Genomic DNA, 19,283 nt, shown 5'->3' with positions numbered 1-19,283 from the left:
GTTGAACCTTTATAAAACACTGGTGCGGCCACAATTGGAATATTGTATTCAATTCTGAGCACCGCACTTTAGGAAGGATGTGAAGGCCTTATTGAGGGTGCAGAAAAGATTTACTAGAATGGTTCCAGGGATGAGGGACTTCAGTTACATGGATAGACTGGAGAAGCTGGAGGTATTCTCCTTGGAGCAGAGAAGGTTGAGAGGAGATTTGATAGAAGTGTTCAAAATCACGACAGGTTTAGATAAAGTAAATAAAGAGAAACTGTTCCCACTGACGGGCAGGTCGAGAACCAGAGGACACAGATTTAAGGTGATTGGCAAAAGAACCAAAGGAAACGTGAAGGAAAACTTTTTTACACAGCGAGTAGTTATGATCTGGAATAAGCTGCCTGAAAGGGTGGTGGATACAGATTCAATCGTGGCTTTCAAAAAGGAATTGGATAAATATTTGAAGAGAAAAAATTTGTACGGCTACGGGGAAAGAGTGGGGGAAATGGGATTAACTGGATTGCTCTTACAAAGAGCCAGCACATGCTCAATGGGCCGAATAGCCTCCTTCAATGCTGTAATGATTCTATGAATACGTCACATGGGAGAGTGAGAAAAAAAAGTCACAAAAGGCAGCTTATTTGAAATACATGATAGCATTCAATAAATGCCAGTAAGGCAGATTTGTGACAGGAATCTAATCTTAACTGGGATACATTTACAATCGTTACTTAAACTCTCTAAAAAGTTTTCAAGCTACTAAAGTGGAAAGATTAAAAGAATATGTCTTGTTAAAATTTAACTGATCCAAATAGTTATTGCCCAGAATTACTAGATCATCCTTTGGCAGTCTACTGATTTTAATACTTGGAGTATTTCTCTGATAGAACCCTCAAATAGTGAATGGAAATTGCTCCCTTTCAGTTATGCTCCAATTAAGCTTTGTAGAGCACTAATTATGAAATGATACTACAAATATTATTATTTATGTTTTCCTAGTTGCAAAAGGAACTAGGAAGACAGGCTAGCAATGCATTGGGTTAAGCCACGAAAATGACATCACTGGAGATGTACCTGGATATTTGTTGACTTGACCTGAGCAGCTAACTTCACCATCATGGAAAGACACTCCATGCCAATAGATATCACAAAGGAGGCGACGTCCTGCTGGAAACTGAAACACAGTAAAAGACAGTTGATTTTAAAGAATATATAAATAAAAAAGATAATTTGATATAAAGTACTGCCTTTAATCATATGACTGAGCAAGTAAGAAAGGAAAGAACTTGCATTTATAAAGTGCCTTTCGTGTCCTCATGACATCCCAAATCGCTCCATAGGCAATGGTTTACTTTTTGAAATGCAGTCACTGTTATGTAGGCAAAAGTGGCAGCCAACTTAGGATGTGCAGCTCCCCGCGAATAGCCACTAGCGACCCAGTGGCATTAGGCTGCCGTGACAGACGGTTACGACCAGGCAGCAACCATCCATCATCCAGCTAACCCCAGTCCTCATTCACCCACAGAGCATTAAGCGCTGAGAGCCACTTATCTCCAGTCGCTTTCGTCTTTGCTGAGCCGCCATGTTCCAGTGCATAACCACAACGTCAGGACCATCATGTGCACGCATGACTCAAGCACCAGGGCGTCTCGCAGAGGATTCCCACATGTGAAAACACACAGCACAGCACACCATGGGCCAGATGAAACTGTTCCATGGGCTGTATGTTTGACACCCCTGCTTTAGATCAACTCTTAATTTTAATTTCCAATGAACAGATGCTCTTCCTGAGGATCCCTTCCTCCCAACTGTTGAGCTATATTCAATTACCCTAGTTCCAAAAAAGCTGCATCACAAGTAAGGGCCATCAACATATTCAGAAACAGTTGACTGCTGCTTAAGTATTAAGTAGTAACAAATAGCACTTACGCAACATCTATAGTCCCATTTCAGACAGATACACTATTTTGTACATCTACAAATCACTATATGGAAATAGTGTTCCGTAGTGTGTTTAAGATTTCTCTGAAAAAGACCATTTACTTTAACAACGCAAAGCATCAAAGATAAAATGCTCCTGTTACCATCTTATTTCAACAATTAAATCACCAGCGAGCAAACATCTAAATATAGCTTAGTTGGAATTCTGCTGTACTTGAATAATATAATACAAATTATATTACAGACCTTGACTGCTCAGCAGGGGGGGTAAATGCATCATACTGACCAGATGTGGTCCCAGACTCTGGCAATTTACCAAAGACTTTTATAAAATAACAATATACAAGTACAGGACTGCAGAATATTTAACCGACATAATTGCTGCACATACATATGATACACAAATTTTCATGGACATTATACAGATCTTCATCCCCATAAAAATATCCATGTGTTGGAAGATTCACTGAAGTGCTGAAGGCACAGGCAAGATGTAGCCAAATTGGTTCAGGATTTGTTTGATACAAAATATACTATGAAAACTAAGTCTTGAGATAACTACATCAGTATCGCAAAAGAAGAAAATGCTGGAAATAGAGATGAGTGAATGTCTGCAGAGAAAAACGGCAAATTAACATTTTATGTGTAACTCATAGTTACACCAATAATGTTAATTTGTCTTTTCTCTTCACAAATTCTGACTGATTTGCTTGTTTTTTTGCTATTGTTTGAGATTTCCAGCATCAGAGATAAGCAGAAATCAGGGCAAGTTGGAAAGTTCTGCAATAACATACAGCAATATATTTCTAGTGTTTTTTTAAATAAGAACAAACTTACATTTATATAGCACCTTTCATATCCTCAGCACTTGCCAACGTGTTTTCGCAATCAACAAATTATTTTTTTGAAGTTGTTTTGTAGGCAAGTGTGACAGACAACTTAAACACAGCAAGTACCCACAAAAAACAAATGAATTAATAACCAGTTACTTTGTTTCAGTGGTGCTGATGGAGGGATAGATGTTGGCCAAGACATCGGGAGAACTCCCTGTTCTTTGAATAGTACCATGGGATCTATTTTTTCCATCTAGAGACACAAAAGGATGCCTACGTTTAACATCTCATCCCAATGGTAGCACTTCCAATAATGCAGCACTCCCTCCATACAATGCTGAAGAAGCAACCAAACTTGTCCGTGCCCAGGTGGCCCTGGAGAGGGAGCATCCAGTGTCAATGAGTAAACTTATGGCTTTCTGCGACCGGTAGACACCGCAAGGAAGAGAGTGCCTGGTAAACACAAATAACAACGTGGTGATCTGGATTTAGAAATTTTAAGGAAACGCGCAGGGCTGTGGACAAAGAGCAGGGGAGTGAGACTAATTGGATAGCTCTTTCAAAGAGCTGACACAGGCACGATGGGCCGAATGGCCTCCTTCTGTGCTGTGTGATTCCATGAAATTAGATTTTATATTAGTTGTGCTTCTTCACAAGGGGGCACTTGTAAATTTGTTTTCCTGTTGATGACAAACCAGTATCACCCTTATAGGTCAACTGAGTGCCAACCGAGATGATGTTCTCAAATCCAGGAGTGGGGGCTCAAACTCACCATCTTCTGACTCACAAACACTGCACTTGCACATTTTGGTTTGCTCCAAAACGCAGACAAGTGATTGAGGAGAAGGCCAACAAGAAAAACCCATAAGAGCCGAAAGATTAGAGAGAGCAGGCGCCAAGCTGTCACCGTACACACACCACGCTTGACCGCTCTTACCTCCTTCCACTTGAGTTGCTGGATGCAGATCTTCAGCGCCTCCGCCGAGGTCTTCGCTTTGGAGCTGTCCACGGTGACCACGCGTTTGCTTTTCCTCTGCCGGCCCTGCCTGCCCTCCTCCGGCCTGTGGGCTCGGCGCTGCCTCGACGCCTCTTTGCCCAGAGACGCTAAGGCTCGGCGCGCCGCCAACTGCAGACCCGCGGGCGCCAGCGGCAAAACAGCTGGCGCCGGCTTCTCTTTGCGCTGAGCCCCCCCAGCGGTTAAAGCCGCGGCTGCGGCGGCGGCGGCGGCGGCCGCCGCCCCTTGCTCTTTGCTCCGGCCTACGTGCATGCGCCGGCGGTCTTGAGTGGGGCTGGGGTCCGGCTCGGAATCCGCTTGCTGCTGACTCATAGCTCGAGCTCCGGGCTCGCTCTCCGGTCCCTTTAACTCCCAACTGCCGGCGCACCGCGCGCTCTACCTCCGCGCGCGCCTCCCATTGTTTACGTGCGGTTGACAGCGCAACGGCTCGCACGGAAGCCGAGAAGCTAACAAACAGCGGGCCGAGGGATAGAAGGGGACAAAAGCGCGAAAGCCTTTTCAAAATCGCAATAAAGAAGAAAGAACTGACGTAGAATGTACCGATGGGCACCGCAGGGACTGGTGGGCATGATCAACACGGACTACAATATTATTTAAGCTCGTAAGTTTCCTTTGTTTTTGCTTAAGTCCTTTATTAGTTGTGCCCCTCTAAAAAGGGGGCACTTTTGTTAGGTTTTTCGTTTGATGATACTGGAGCAATCCGGTGTCTCCTTAATAGTTTAATTAAGAAAAGGCATAGAATGTACAGCATTCAGCCTAACTGATCAATGCTAGTATTTATGTAGCCACCCCTCTTCATCTAACCCTATCAGCAGAACCTTCCAATCCTTTCTTCCTCGTGTGTTTATCTAGCTTTCCCTTAAATGCATCTATGCTACTTGCCTCAGCTACTTCTTGTGGCAGTGAGTTCCACATTCGAACTTGCATTTATATAGCGCCTTTCCTGACCTCAGGACGTCCCAAAGCACTTTACAGTCAATGCAGTATTTTTTGAAGTGTAGTCACTGTTGTAATGTAGGGAAACATGGCAGCCAAATTGTGCACAGCGCGGTCCCACAAACAGCAATGTGATAATGACTGGATAATCTGTTTTAGTGGTATTGGTTGAGGGATAAATGATGGCCAGGACTCCTGGAGAACTCCCCAGCTCTTCAAAATGGGATCTTTTACATTCACCTAAGAGGGCAGACAGGGCTTCGGTTTAACGTCCCATCCGAAAGACGGCATCTCTGACAGTGCAGCACTCCCGAAGTACCGCACCGAAGTAGCAGCCTAGATTATGTATTCAAGTCTCTGAAGTACTTGAACTCACAACCTTCTTACTTAGAGACGAGAGTGCTACCACTGAGACACTATATTAACATTTGATGTGACCAAGCATGTTTCAGAAGGAATATCCAGATTTTTGCCATGCAGAACCAGAGAGGAGATGAGGACAATTTTTTTTATTATGCAGTGAGTTGTTATGATCAGGAATGCACTGCTGGAAAGGGTGGTAGAAGCAGATTCAGTAGTAACTTTCAAAAGGGAATTGGATAAATACTTGAAAAGGAACAATTTGCAGGGTTATGAAGAAAGAGCAGGGGAGTGGGACTAATTGGATGGCTCTTTCAAAGAGCCTGCCCAGGCATGAGGGGCCCAATGGTCTCCTTCTGTGCCGTATGATTTTATGATTCACCAAGTGTCCCTCACTTATTTAGGTTATTTTATTAAATCATTTACTTTAGTTTAAAATTATACCTATTTCACTCCGAATATCACTCTTAAAAAAAACTGCTCCTCAATAATTGGTATCACTTTTATTTTGTTGATCATATTTGCTTTCTCTTTAATTCATTAAGATTTAGGGTGCATTCACATGCCATAGGTTTCGTAACAGTCCAAAGCTGAAACCTCCTCGCACCCACACTAAATCTGGAATGTAAATCAGGCGTGAAGACCCACCTGATTCTGAAGCGAAGTAGAGTAAGGCTCCCACCTCTGTGAAGTTTTACTCTAAGGGCGCGTTTACTCTACAACTGTAATGTCAGTGTGAAGCAAAATACTTCTGCACCCTCTCCAAGGCCTTCACATCCTTCCTAATGTGTGGAGCCCAGAATTGAACACAACACTCCAGCTGAGGCCTAACAAGTGTTTTATAAAGGTTTAGCATAATTTTCTTGCTTTTGTACTCTATGCCTCTATTAACAAAGCCCAGGATCCCATATGCTTCTCCGGCCCACCTTCAAAGGTTTGTGTATGTGCACCCCCAGATCTCTCTGTTCCTGCACCCCCTTTAAAATTGTACCATTTAGTTTATATGTCTTTCCACTACCAAAATGCATCACTTTACACTTCTCTGCATTAAATTTCATCTGCCATGTGTCTGCCCATTTCATCAATCTGTCTATGTCCTCCTGAAGTCTGTTACTATCCTTCACATTGTTTACTACATTTCCGAGTTTCATGTCATCTGCAAACTCGGCCGATTTGCTACCAGCCCATTTTGTGCTTCTGACAGCGACAGGCTTTGAGCAGATAATCTGGGTTGACACTGCAGTGCAGTAGTGAGGGAGTACAACATTGTCAGAGACTTTAAAGCGAGGCCCCATCTATCTGCTGAAGTGGATATAAAAGATCCCACCTGAAGAAGAGACCAACATTCCTCCCTAAATCAACACTACAAAAAACGCACCATAAGGTCATTCATTCATTTGCTGTTTGTAGGACCTTGCTGTGTGTAAATTAATTGCTGCATTTGCCTATATAACAATGACTGCACTTCAAGGGTAATTCATCAATTATACAGTGCTTTAGGAAGTCTTGAGGCTGTGATAAGGCACTATATAAATACTGTTAAATGTAAGCGTTTGTAAATTTCCATCAAAAGGTTTAAGTACAATAAAACTTTCTGGAGGAGATTTCACAATAGCTTAACCACCATTGGCAGGGCAACTCCGGGGATGGGGATTTGTGGTTGGTGCAGAGATCACACATAATGCACTGCACGACAACTTCTGCTTAGCCAGATTTGTCTGAGCAATTGTGTCTATGTAATGTGTGCTTCACAAGAGAGGCTGTGACTGATTTGTGCCACATCCTGCAAACTAACCTCCAGCCAAACTCCACCAAAGGCACAGCACTGCCAATAGATGTCACTACTGCTGTCAGTTTTTATGATTCTTCCAGGGTTCTAAAGTCACGTAAGTCAATCAGCAGTGTGCAGGTCTATAAAACAAGTGACTGCTGCATTGTTTGAAACAGCAAACCAGTTCTTTTCGTTCCCCGTGGACAACTGTGAGAGGTGTCTGCATTTGTTCCAGAGCCCACAGAGTAATTGATGGTACATATCCATGTGGCTCTTGGTTGCCTCATATTGAATCACTAATTTCGGATACACTTTGGCCAACATTTACCAACCCCACAGTGGGTTTTGTTTTGTATTGTAGTTGTGACCTATAACTTTATTATTTATAGTTTTTCATAAGATTTGTTATTCTAAAAGTCTTGTTCAAGATTAATTTCTTGTCACTAGGAGAAAGCTGCAATTAGACACTGTGAACTCATCATTTGAAAATTGTGTTGTGATTAATTTGAATCCTAACAATTTAAAATCCTATCCATAAAAAACTTCAAATTTTCTCCCAATAGCATGGTTCAATTTTTAATTGTAGTTTTACATCCTGCTGTCATATCCATTAAACAAAAAATGGAAAAAGTTGACTTTATATTAGCATTTTTGTGAAATTAACAGAAGTTAGCCACCAGGGAGCAATAGCCAAAGATTTACAGTTCAGGAAGTTTAAGAAGTAGAATTTCATAGGGTTCAGAGAATTTATACTTGATATGAAAAAGGTGAAAAATTGAAAGTTTAGTTTATGATTCAGAAATGTTGTTTTAGGAAAACTTGTTAATATGACTGAACTAATCCTATAGTTGTCATTGTTATTTGCCACTTTGGCGTATTTACTGTAGAATTTAGGATTCAGAGATTGAACATACTTGTTTACTGTAATTAAAATATAATTGATGAATTAAGAACTATATGGAAGACACATATATAACACCTCTCACTAGCTCTGCTCCCTGTATCAGTGCCCCCCCCCCCTCCAGTCATCATACAATATTATCCACTCCTTTGCTGGTGAGTGCGTTCTACAATCATCAACTTCCCACAGGTTTCACACCCTGAGTGCTCATAACCTTCTGTTCTTTTGCAATGTATTGGCCAAATCATTACATCATGATCTCCTCCATCCTCTTTAACAGGGCAGTGAAATGATTGTTTCTTTCAATTCTTTAAATATTAAAGGGGAGATTAAAAAATTAATGCACGGAAAATCATGGACTGGGGATGTGCAATTTCCTGATATGGGTGGAGTTTCTTCGTGTCTCTCATAAGTCCAACGAACAGCTGCCACCTCTTACCTTTGATGGCTCCACCCTTAGTCCTTCTTCATCTAATGAGATTTTTGGCCTAAATCCTCTGACTTTAAACAAACCCCGCACATCTCCATTGCTGAAATTTACTCCAACTTTTATTTCCTTTCACATTAAACACTTATTTTCTCCTGAATAAAACCCAAATAAGATGAAGACTAGAATTGTTTCATTATCTTGGGATGCTTTCCAAACACCTCCCTCATATTCCTGGATTGCACACATGTAAAAGCTTGATATCTCATAAATGATTTCTCTCTCATGTGCACTTCACCAACCTCTCTCCTTGTTGCAGTTGCTATGCTGGGATTGTGCCTGACAGTGCCCTCCAGAGCCCCAGTGGGAGGGTGCTTCATTAAAACGGGACAGGCCAGTCGGTACCTATGCCTCTATGGGCACATCTCTGTGCCCCATGCCCACAGAAATTTACCCACCCTTGTTGGGGGGGTGGGGAAGGTTGCACAGTCCACCCTCCCTGATCCCAGCCATGTTCTACTCAGGGGGCTGATCCAGGAAAACAATTTCTGAAGTTTTAAGGGACCCAGACTGCATGCCTTAAGGCATCCAGGCTGCTTGCCTGGCCTGGACCCCACTAGTGAGGCCGTTACTGTAAATAGCGGACAGAGGTTCTGCCCCTTACAAGACGGCCAGGAAACGCCAAGAAATGATGGGGACCTGGCATAACTGGGTCTCCATCATTTTCCCGAGGAATCTGCTGGTCTCCTGCCAAAATTACAGTGAGAGACCAGTGATGCCTCTGAGGAATTTTGCCACCAGTACATACATATATAAATATATACAAACAGAGGATCCCTTTGATCAGTATGGCACAGTTGCATTCCATTCAGTGACTTTCGCACTGTACCATTGCAGCACAATATATCAGATATCTAAAGCATAACTCTGTTCATTCCACAGATATCTGGATCAGTGAGTGTGAAGGGCAATGTCCTGACTGAGAGCGTCATCTGATTCTGCAACTTACTGGTATCAGGCTGCCTGGTGCAGGGAGGTGTACTCCACTTTCCTGTGGAATTCATTTGTGTGCTGTCTTCAGATTTACAGTCCAACTTTTGTGTTATAGTTAAGTTGCAATCAATCAAATAAGAAATAATGTAATTGTACCCTAACTTTGAACTTGTGTTACTGTATTTTTTCTCCATTTTGTAGTATTTGAAGTTTGTAATTTGTAACTTGTGTTTTCTGAAATATTTGGTATTTGACTGATTTTTGATTGGAATAAGTCACTTATTTCTTATAGTGTTTTGCATTTTTCATTAGTGTATGCTCAAGTTTCAAGACCGCCGTTGATTTTTATACATACCTCGGAAATTTGGATATTTAAATATTCATTGGTACAAAATACACAGTACTTTGATTTTTCTTGACTGAAAAAGTGCAATTCTTTATTCATTATCTAAGCTTCAGTGTTTTTTTTTTACAGGAGTGTTGGGGGTGAATTCTGGCGGTGCTGTCCTATTTCAATTGGAAATTGGTTTACAATAACGGAATAAGTTAAATTCTGCATTTACTTAAAATGTTTTGAGCCAGTTAATTGGTGCTCTGAGGATTGAATTTTGTGAGGTTTGTGAAAGTTGTAAATCAGTAGCTTTCAATATAGTATGTGTTACTGCAGTGGAATATTGATATAATGGAATGTCAGGGACTTATGAAAATTTACTGCCAAGTTCAATATATTGAGTTGTTATTTTCTGGTGTATTCTAAGTCCTCTAGATTTTACCGTAACAATGCTCATGTTCTGTTAGGTTGACTGAATTTGGAAAAGGTTCTGTACACTGTCTATATTCCTGATGCAGCTGTATATAATTATTTAGATTTGTAGACTTACTCTATAAATTATGCAGCATTGCTGAGAATATTTTGTATGCTGTTGGGTTGAGTTCCCTTAAAATAGATCAAGCCTTTGTATGGTCGCTGGCATGAGAAAAGCACTCACGGTTGTCCCTCCCAATCTCATGCTGATTATTTACCGTAGTGATTTGGGAGGCTGCGAGAGACTGGAGGACAGTTGTGACAGTGAAGGTTTGTGACATTGGGCGGTAATACTAATTAGCTGTTGCAAATGTGTGGTGGGAGATAGAAGTTTGGTGTGGGAGTGCTGGAATCATAGTTGGAGGATAAACATAAGGAACATAAGAAACATAAGAAATAGGAACAAGAGTAGGCCATACGGCCCCTCGAGCCTGCTCTGCAATTCATTAAGACCATGGCTGATCTTCGACCTCAACTCCACTTTCCTGCCTGATCCCCATATCCCTTGATTCCCTTGGAGTCCAAAAATCTATCGATCTCAGTCTTGAATATATCCAACGACTGAGCATCCACAGCCCTCTGGGGTAGAGAATTCCAAAGATTCACGACCTTCTGAGTGAAGAAATTCCTCCTCATCTCAGTCCTAAATGTCCAACCCTTTGTCCTGAGACTATGTCCCCTAGTTCTAAACTTTCCGTCAGGGAAATAGCCTCTCAGCATCTACCCTGTCAAGCCCTCTTAGAATCTATATGTTTCAATGAGATCACCTCTCATTCTTCTAAACTTCAGAGAGTATAGGCCCATTCTACTCTATCTTTCCTCAAAGGACAACCTTCTCATCCCAAGAATCATTCTAGTGAACCTTCTTTGTTGCACCGCCTCTAAGGCAAGTATATCCTTCCCTAGGTAAGGAGACCAAAACCGTACACAGTACTCCAAGTGTGGTCTCACCAAAGCCCTGTACAGTTGCAGCTTCCTTACTCTTGTACTCCAACCCCATTGCAATAAAGGCCAACATACCATTTGCCTTCCTAATGGCTTGCTGTACCTGCATGTTAACTATCTGTGTTTCATGTACAAGGACACCCAAATCCCTCTGAACACCAATATTTAATAGTTTCTCACCATTTAAAAAAATTCTGTTTTTCTGTTTTTCCTACCAAAGTGAATAACCTCACATTACCCCACTTTATACTCCATCTGCTACCTTCTTGCCCACTCACTTAACCTGTCGATATCCCTTTGCAGCTTCTTTATGTCCTCCTCACAGCTTACTTTCCCACCTCGCTTTGTATCATCAGCAAACTTGGAAACATTACATTCGATCCCTTCATCTAAGTCATTAATATAGATTGTAAATAGCTGAGGCCGAAGTACCGATCCCTGCAGCACCCCACTAGTTACAACCTGCCAACCCGAAAATGACCCGTTTATTCCTACTTTCTGTTTTCTGTCCATTAACGAATCCTCAATCCATGCTAATATATTAGCCCCAATCCCATGAGCCCAAATCTTGATACCAACAGATAATGATCATGTGACAGTGAAAGGAGGAAAGATGCTGTTACTTTGCTGCTACTAACCAGGGGACACTGATGCTTCAATCTTGAGGTTTGACATATACAAGTTTGAATGTATAAAATATCCATTGTATTTAAAAACTTTTTGGGGGTATGTTACTTTATTTTTTACATAAATTTTTTGTCAATTTCAACATTTTCTATTCGACTTTAGTATGAATATTTGTTTCCTTTTGTATTTGGCTGTCTGGAAATATGTTTTACTTTAAATAAGAAATAAATAAATTGGTGAATAGTGAGTTTCTGATTTCTGGAGGTGTAAACTTGATTGAATGGTGTATTACTGTAGGATGCTTATTTCTGATGGATGGCTGCTAGTATACTCAGGTGTGGAAGTATCTCTGTTGTAATGAAGGGAAAAGTGGCAGCCACTTTGCGCACAGCAAGGTCCCAAAAACAGCAATACCTGACCAGATAATATGTCTTTTAGTGATGTTAGTTGAGGGATAAATATTGGAGACTGGAAGAACTCCCCTGCTTTTCTTCGAATAATGCCATGGGATCTTTTATCTCCACTTGAGAGGGCAGATAGGATGTCTCATCCGAAAGATGGCACCTCAAAGAGTGCAGAACTCCCTCAGTCCTGCACTAAAGTGTCAGCCTAGATTATCTGCTTAAGTGTCTGGAGTGGGACTTGAATGCACGATCTTCTGATTCAGAGGCGATAGTGCTAACACTGATCCACAGCTGACACTTTCCAATCTCATATCCTCTCTGTCAGAAAGATATTAAACATTTAGGAAATCTGAACAATTAAATCAGAATTTAATAAATGAATGTGAACATCAATATAAAGGATTAAGGAAGTCTGCAATCTTAAATCCCAAACACTAAAGTGCTCTTCTCCCCTCAAGTTTTGTTGTATGCTTATAATTAGATGTACTTTGACAGTAAAAGTAAAAAAAAAACTATAAATGCTCGAAATCTGAAATAAAAATGGAAAATGAAAAGACAGTTGAATGTTTCAGGTACCTGGATTCTGATTAAGGAAGTGTTAACTTATCTTTCTTTTTCAGGTGCTGATCAGCCTGCTGTGCATTTACAACACTTTCTGTTTTGTTTTTATCTCCTTTAACTGTAAGTTTACAATTTTTAAATTAAACGTCTAATTTAAACAAAAACCTGCTGAACCAATCCATTAAGAGCCATCATTTCTGGTTTCCCCCCATTGCAGGAAATCACTTACAACTGTTAGCAATGGAATTGTGTAAGGCACTTTACAGCATTCCATTGCTAACAGTTGTAAGTGATTCCCTAAAATGAGGGGAAACCAGATATGATCGATCTTAATGGATGTGATAGTGTGTCATTATCAGCAGGCAAGTGATGCGTCCATTGCTGATGACACACTAACTGTAAAGGTCTGGAAGCGTCTGGGGGTCAACTTTCTGTCCCCTCCAAGAGCTGTCGGAGGTGTGAAGACCTGTGCTTCTTTCTATTGGCCCTCCAACAAGGACCAGTGGTACACAGGTGTAAAACAAAGGCAACAGCGGCACTTAGAGGTCACATGAGCACCATTTTCCAGGAACTCTAGCGCCGATATGAAAGAGTCTATAGAGTTGAATCTGGGCTAGTGATGGATGCAAATTGAGAGGCAAGGATATTCAATATATCCAGTAAAAATACTCCGAAACAACAGCTATAAAAGATGCTCTGTGTGATTTCCTGGGAAGCTGGCTGCTGACAGACCTTGTTGCTGACTTCAGGCAGTGGCTCCCTCCAGAAAGGGAAGAGCTGAAAGGGCAGGTCTTCATGGGGAAAGGGGGAAGCAGCTCAAAGGTTCAGCTACCTCCTACTAGGTATGACATTTTCAGTCGCCTGATAGTGGGAGTGCTTTATATTGAAATATTCCTCTTACACTTATCTTCTCCATTAAATCGAAAATTAGTAACCATCAGTGCTAAATTCAATATTTAGCAAATCTCAACATTTAAATTAAAATTACAATAACCTGAACATTATCAAAGGAGTTAGTAAATCTGAACACATCATTGAAACGATTTCCTAAAGTGAAATAAACAAATTAAAACACAGAAGTGTGAAATTGTATGATACTAACAGTGCAAGCAATTTGCAGTGAAATAAAATCCAATATTACTACAGTTGAAAATCCCACGATAGTCACACTTCAATTCAAATCACATCATTCAATTGTGTGAACTGGCAGCCTGTTTTTTTTTGCACTGGTAAGAACTGAGCAGGCAAAATAGCATCTGAACTAAATCTGGCAATCAGGCAGGTAGAATAATTCACAGGCTATCTGTGGATAATGATCATTTTTAGCACCAGCATTTTAAAAAAATATTTGAACATAAATTGAGAATAAATTTGATAACTGTTTGTTTATTTCACTTTAGGAAAACATTTCAATGATGTGTTCAGATTTACTAACTCCTTTGATAATGTTCAGGTCATGATGGGAAGGACATAAAGAGTGGAAGCAGTGTTCTAGACCAATGGTTAAATAAACAGAAAAGTAAAAAGGCTGGAAATGCACAATGGGTCAATCAGTACACAAAATGGTAACCTAGCTTTCTGTTTCAGATGCTGATCGATCTGCTTTGTGTTTCCTGCATTTTCTGTTTTTATTTCAGATTTCCAGCATTTGAGGTTCCATTTTCCCCCAAAAGATATTATTGTTATGTTGGGCAGGATGTCCTGCAATATTCTGTTGGCCTAATTTGTGGTGCCAGGTCTAAGTATTTACAAAAAACTGGGCAAGCAAAATGGCCTCCTGGATTTAAACTTGCCAGTGAAAGAAGGGGAGGCACTGTCAGAAATAAATGTTGAAAGTTACCATATAGATGGTGACCTATGGATCTGCACTCTCATCGGTTGTTCTCTATCATTATGGTGCACAATCTATTAAAACATCTTATGTCTGCACACACTTCCTGTCTAAAAACATTATTTCCCGTTGTCACATTTTTGTCTCCCTTTGTGTCAACTTTCCATTATAAATTAATTTATAATGGAAACTGTCTATGTAAATGTGCTATGCTGTAATTACACCCTCCTGTTAGTGGTGGTGCATCTCCCAGCTGTTCAGCCTGTACCGCAGGAAAACTCCTGGGCTCCAACCAACTCCACTCAAATTCCCATCAGTTTTGCTACTTAATGATAAATAATAAGATTAACTCAAGGTATCATTTAAAAATAAGGGCAGAATATATGACTTTAAAATGGGGGCTGAATTACATCTGCATATCCTGGTCCAATTATCCCCCACTCTCTAATTTTGCTTCATCTGAAGACTACATTCACTCTTGGCTCCAGGTGTGCAATGCCATAAAAGGCTGACTACTAGTTTGTACTTTTCTATTAGTAAATACATTTAATTTTTTTGTACTACTTTGACATATTAGCACAAGTAATGAAAATAATAATATATCTATACAACAAAATGCTTAGTAAACTTTCTAAGTATTTGCATTTAAATACTGTAATTTGGGGAAGATAAAAGTTGAAGATTTTCCAACATGCTTCTGAAGACCATTGGCATTTATTTTAAAGGTGTCATTTATAGCAAGAAAATAAGGAGGCTAGGAATTTATCTTCTCCTACCCCATAAAAACCTACAAAAAAGGATCACTTGTTACACACGTTTACCTGTGTTTTTTTAATGTAAAAAATAAAGGTATGAGGATAAGTTTCCACAACATATGTAATATTTATAAATGACTTGATTGTGGTTTCCAATGAGATGCTTTTCTTTTAAGAAAGGCTGTGACTCTCCTGTTGTCCTCATTGTTTTGTGACCCCACTTGATGCATGTGCAGCATGGAGTTAGATGGCAAACCTTAAGAAACACTGCAGCAATAATTTCTGAATAATTGTCCATATTTGTGTGGAATTCCATAATATATTTATATGTTGCAGTACAGGTAAAGTTTGTGTGCATTTTTTTTCGACTTCCTAGTCACTGAAATATTATTGTGAGTGACCAGAAAGAAAAAGTTTAAAATGTGATTTTTATTCTCAGGTGGAACCTTGAAGCAATATTTTCCTTTATTCAAATTTCATTCTGAGCACAATTTGAAAATTACATTTTTCTTTGTTTTTTTTTTATTCGTTCATCGGATGTGGGCGTCACTGGCAAGGCCAGCATTTATTGCCCATCTCTAATTTTTTTTTCAAAAATATACTTTATTCATAAAATTTGCAACAATACATACAATACAGTTGTCATATCACATTTCAAATGTACACAATACAGATTATACAATTTGCAGGTTACATCAAGTACAGTTCAATGAACACATTGGACATAATTACAGTTCATGACACTCTAGGGTGCCTCATTGCATCACAATCAATACAGGTGATTCATTACAGATTCATTACAGGTACATTACATTTCATTACATCAATTTGAATTTTACATTCTGCCCGAGGGGTTTTTCCCTGATTTTAGCCCCTCGGTATACAGTGGCGGAAAGGCTCTAAACGGTTGCCTTTCCCCACAGAGCCTTTGCGGCGGCCACACCCATCCTCAGTGCAACCCTGAGCATGTAGTCCTGGACCTTGGAATGTGCCAGTCTGCAAGACTCGGTCGAGGACAGCTCCTTGCACTGGAAGACCAGCAAGTTTCGGGCAGACCAAAGGGTGTCTTTGACCGAGTTGATGGTCTTTCAGCAGCAGTTGATGTCCGTCTCGGTGTGCGTCCCCGGGAACAGCTCGTAGAGCACAGAATCCTGTGTTACGGAACTGCTCGGGACGAACCTGGACAGATACCACTGCGTCTCTCTCCAGACCTTCTTTGCAAAGGCACATTCCAGAAGGAGATGGGTGACGGTCTCGTCTCCACCGCAGCCTCCTCGGGGACAGCGTGCGGTGGCGCTGAGACTCCGGGAGTGCATGAAGGATTTGACAGGAAGGGCCCTTCTCACCACCAGCCAAGCTAGGTCTTGGTGCTTGTTTGAAAGCTCTGGCGATGAGGCGTTCTGCCAAATGACATTGACAGTCTGCTCGGGGGACCAACCGACAGGATCCACCATCTCCTTTTCCCGCAGGGTCTCGAGGACGTTACATGCGGACCACTTGCTGATCACCTTGTGGTCAAAGATGTTTTTCTGCACAAACATTTCCACGAAGGACAGGTGGGGCGGAACGGTCCAACTGGATGAAGCGTTATCTCTAATTGCCCTTGAAGAAGGTGGTGATGAGCCACTAGGCCATTTCAGAGGACGATTAAGAATCAACCACATTGCTGTGGGTCTGGAGTCACATATAGGCAAGACTGGGTAAGGACGGCAGGTTTCCTTCCCTAAAGGACATTAGTGAACCAGATGGGTTTTTACGACAATCCGGTAGTTTTATGGCCAAATCAGTCTGCCTTGAGCCATTCTCCCAGCTTCAATGTTTCCCTTGTGTCTCAGACCAGATCGGAACCCAATATTCAAAATGTGGTCTGACTATGCAGTTTGAACTTTGACTTGCACGCTACCGTTTTCACTAAAAAGTTCTGTTTTCTATATGTTTTGTTGATTGCTGCTCCAAAGTAAGTGGACATGTCGAGTGTGGAGTCCACTAAACCCTTTTGATCTCTTTCAGTTTCATCCCTAGCTACTTCATCGCCATCCACAAAGCACTTATGTTGCCCTATTTGTTTCTTCCTACATGCAGTATTTTACACTTGTCCATATTAAATTTAATCTGCCATTGTTCCACCCACTTACATATTTCGCCCAACTAATTTTTTGGTTCGTGAGCTGCCTCCTCAGATTCAACTGCTCCTACTTGTTTGGAATCATCTGCAGATTTGTCCAGATTGTACTGAGCTTTTGAATCTAAGTAGTTAATGTAAATTAGAAACAATAGGGATACCAACACTGATCCTTGGGGCACTCCATTCAGCACTCGCCACCCCAGCATAGCTCCTTTAACAAACTGCTTGGTGCTTTCTACCCTTCAGCCAATATCTTATCCATTCCTATGTTTTACCCTGAATTTTCACTGCTTTAAACTGAAATAATAATATTTCATGCAAAGCTCTGTCAAAAGGTATTTTGGAAGTCAAAGTACAAAACATTAAAGGAGGTTGGACAGGTAGGATATTCCCTTACTGAATTCACTTTGGCCGCTGTTCACTAGATTATCATCAGAGAGTAATCTTTACGTTTACCTGGTAGTGATGTAAGACTAATGGGTTTGTAGTTGCCCAAGTCTATTTTGTCACCCTTCTTAAAAATAGGCACCGTGTTAGCTTGTTTCCAACCTATTGTGACCTGCCAGTGTTCATTGAGTCTCTCATTATCACCATCAATGCCTCAATAATTTAATTCATTGTCTCCTTTGGTACTCAGGGATAAATACCATCCATCTATGTGGATTTATTTGTTTTGAGCTCTTTTAGCCTGTCTAGTACTTCCAACTCATTTATGTTGAAATAATCAAGTCTATTTAGATTATTGCTATTTAGGCATGGCATGTTACTTATGTCTTCCCTAATAAATAAAGAAGAAAGGAATTGCTTTATAAAGTGCCTTTCTCGTTCTCAGGATGTCCCAAAGTGCTTTACAGCCAATGAATTACTTTTGAAGTGTAGTCACTGATATTTTTTAGGCAAATGTAGCAGCCAGTTTGTGAACAGCAAGGTCCCACAAACAGCAATGAGATGAATAATCAGCTCATCTGTTTTTGGCAATGTTGGTTGAGGGATAAATGTTGGCCAGAACATCAGGAGAATTCCCGGCTCTTTGAATAGTGCCATGGGATCTTTTACGTTCACCTGAGAGGTCAGACAGTCTCATTCAAAAGACAACACCTTCGACAATGCAGAATTCCCTCAGAAATGCACTGAAGTGTTCACCTAGATGGAATGCTCAAGTCCTGGAGAGGAGTTTGAACTCGTGATCTTCTGATTCAAGGAAGAATACTACACTGAGCCAAGACTGACTACTTGGAATATTTGGAGAAAGTAATCATTCAGTATATTAACTACCTTATGTTCATCCTCAGGTTCCATTTAGGATTCTAACAAGAAAAAAGGGACAAAATCTAAATATAGTTACTAAATCTACACTGGAACATATGTAAATATATTTTAGAATTCTGCACAAGTATGAGTAAGGAAAACAAACTGCAAGGGAAGTGGTAATCCTTATGGGCTTTGTAATAAAGTATAGATGCTTAATATTCCCTTAGAGTATTGAAAATGTATCAAATTATAACAAAACATTTTAAATTAACACCAATTTTAAATAACAATACTAATTGTATTTAATTATAAAATCTATATTGTATGAATTAGTGTATGCTTCTTCAACAGCACCTCCCAAACCCGCATCCTTCGCCACCCAGAAGGACAAGGTCAGCCGGTGCATGGGAACACCACCACCTCCAAGTCACACACCATCCTGACTTGGGAAATATATCGCAGTTTCTTCATTGTCGCTGGCTCAAAGTCCTGGAACTCCCTACCTAACAACATTGTGGGAGTACCTTCACCACATGGACTGCAGCGGTTCAAGAATAAGGCTCACCACCACCTTCTCAAGGGCAGTTATTGATGGGCATTAAATGCTGGCCTTGTTAGCAATGCCCATATCCCCAGAATGAACAAAAAAAAGTGATCGTCATGGACTTTGTAATAAGACTATAATAGATGCTTAATATGCCCTTAGTGTATTGAAAATGTATCAAATTATAACAAAACATTTTAAATTAACACCAATTTTAAATAACAATACTAATTGTATTTAATTATAATATTTATATAGTATTAATTCGTG

At 40.5% G+C, this 19,283-nt stretch overlaps 1 protein-coding gene and 1 long non-coding RNA gene across 2 annotated transcripts in view; one reads left to right on the top strand and one right to left on the bottom strand.

Moving 5' to 3' along the window:
* Positions 1–4,245, bottom strand: part of ttll11 (tubulin tyrosine ligase-like family, member 11) — a 147,946-nt gene extending 143,701 nt beyond the window's left edge. Inside the window, exons 1-2 of the mRNA XM_067969752.1 lie at positions 3,700–4,245; positions 1,063–1,162 (exon numbers count right to left, since the gene is read on the bottom strand). Coding sequence (XP_067825853.1) covers positions 1,063–1,162; positions 3,700–4,089 — 490 coding nt within the window. The 5' untranslated portion in view covers positions 4,090–4,245. The remainder of the gene's footprint in view (positions 1–1,062; positions 1,163–3,699) is intronic.
* Positions 3,726–11,737, top strand: LOC137300586 (uncharacterized). Its single transcript, XR_010958132.1, has 3 exons — positions 3,726–4,378; positions 9,115–9,279; positions 9,641–11,737. It is a non-coding gene; the product is annotated as an uncharacterized lncRNA (long non-coding RNA).
* Positions 11,738–19,283: the final 7,546 nt, after the last annotated feature.

The sequence above is a fragment of the Heptranchias perlo genome, chromosome 31, assembly GCF_035084215.1.
Source record: "Heptranchias perlo isolate sHepPer1 chromosome 31, sHepPer1.hap1, whole genome shotgun sequence".
In the NCBI taxonomy this organism is placed as follows: domain Eukaryota; kingdom Metazoa; phylum Chordata; class Chondrichthyes; order Hexanchiformes; family Hexanchidae; genus Heptranchias; species Heptranchias perlo.
Note: the sequence above shows the minus strand (reverse complement) of the source record. Positions and strands in the feature narration are given on the sequence as shown.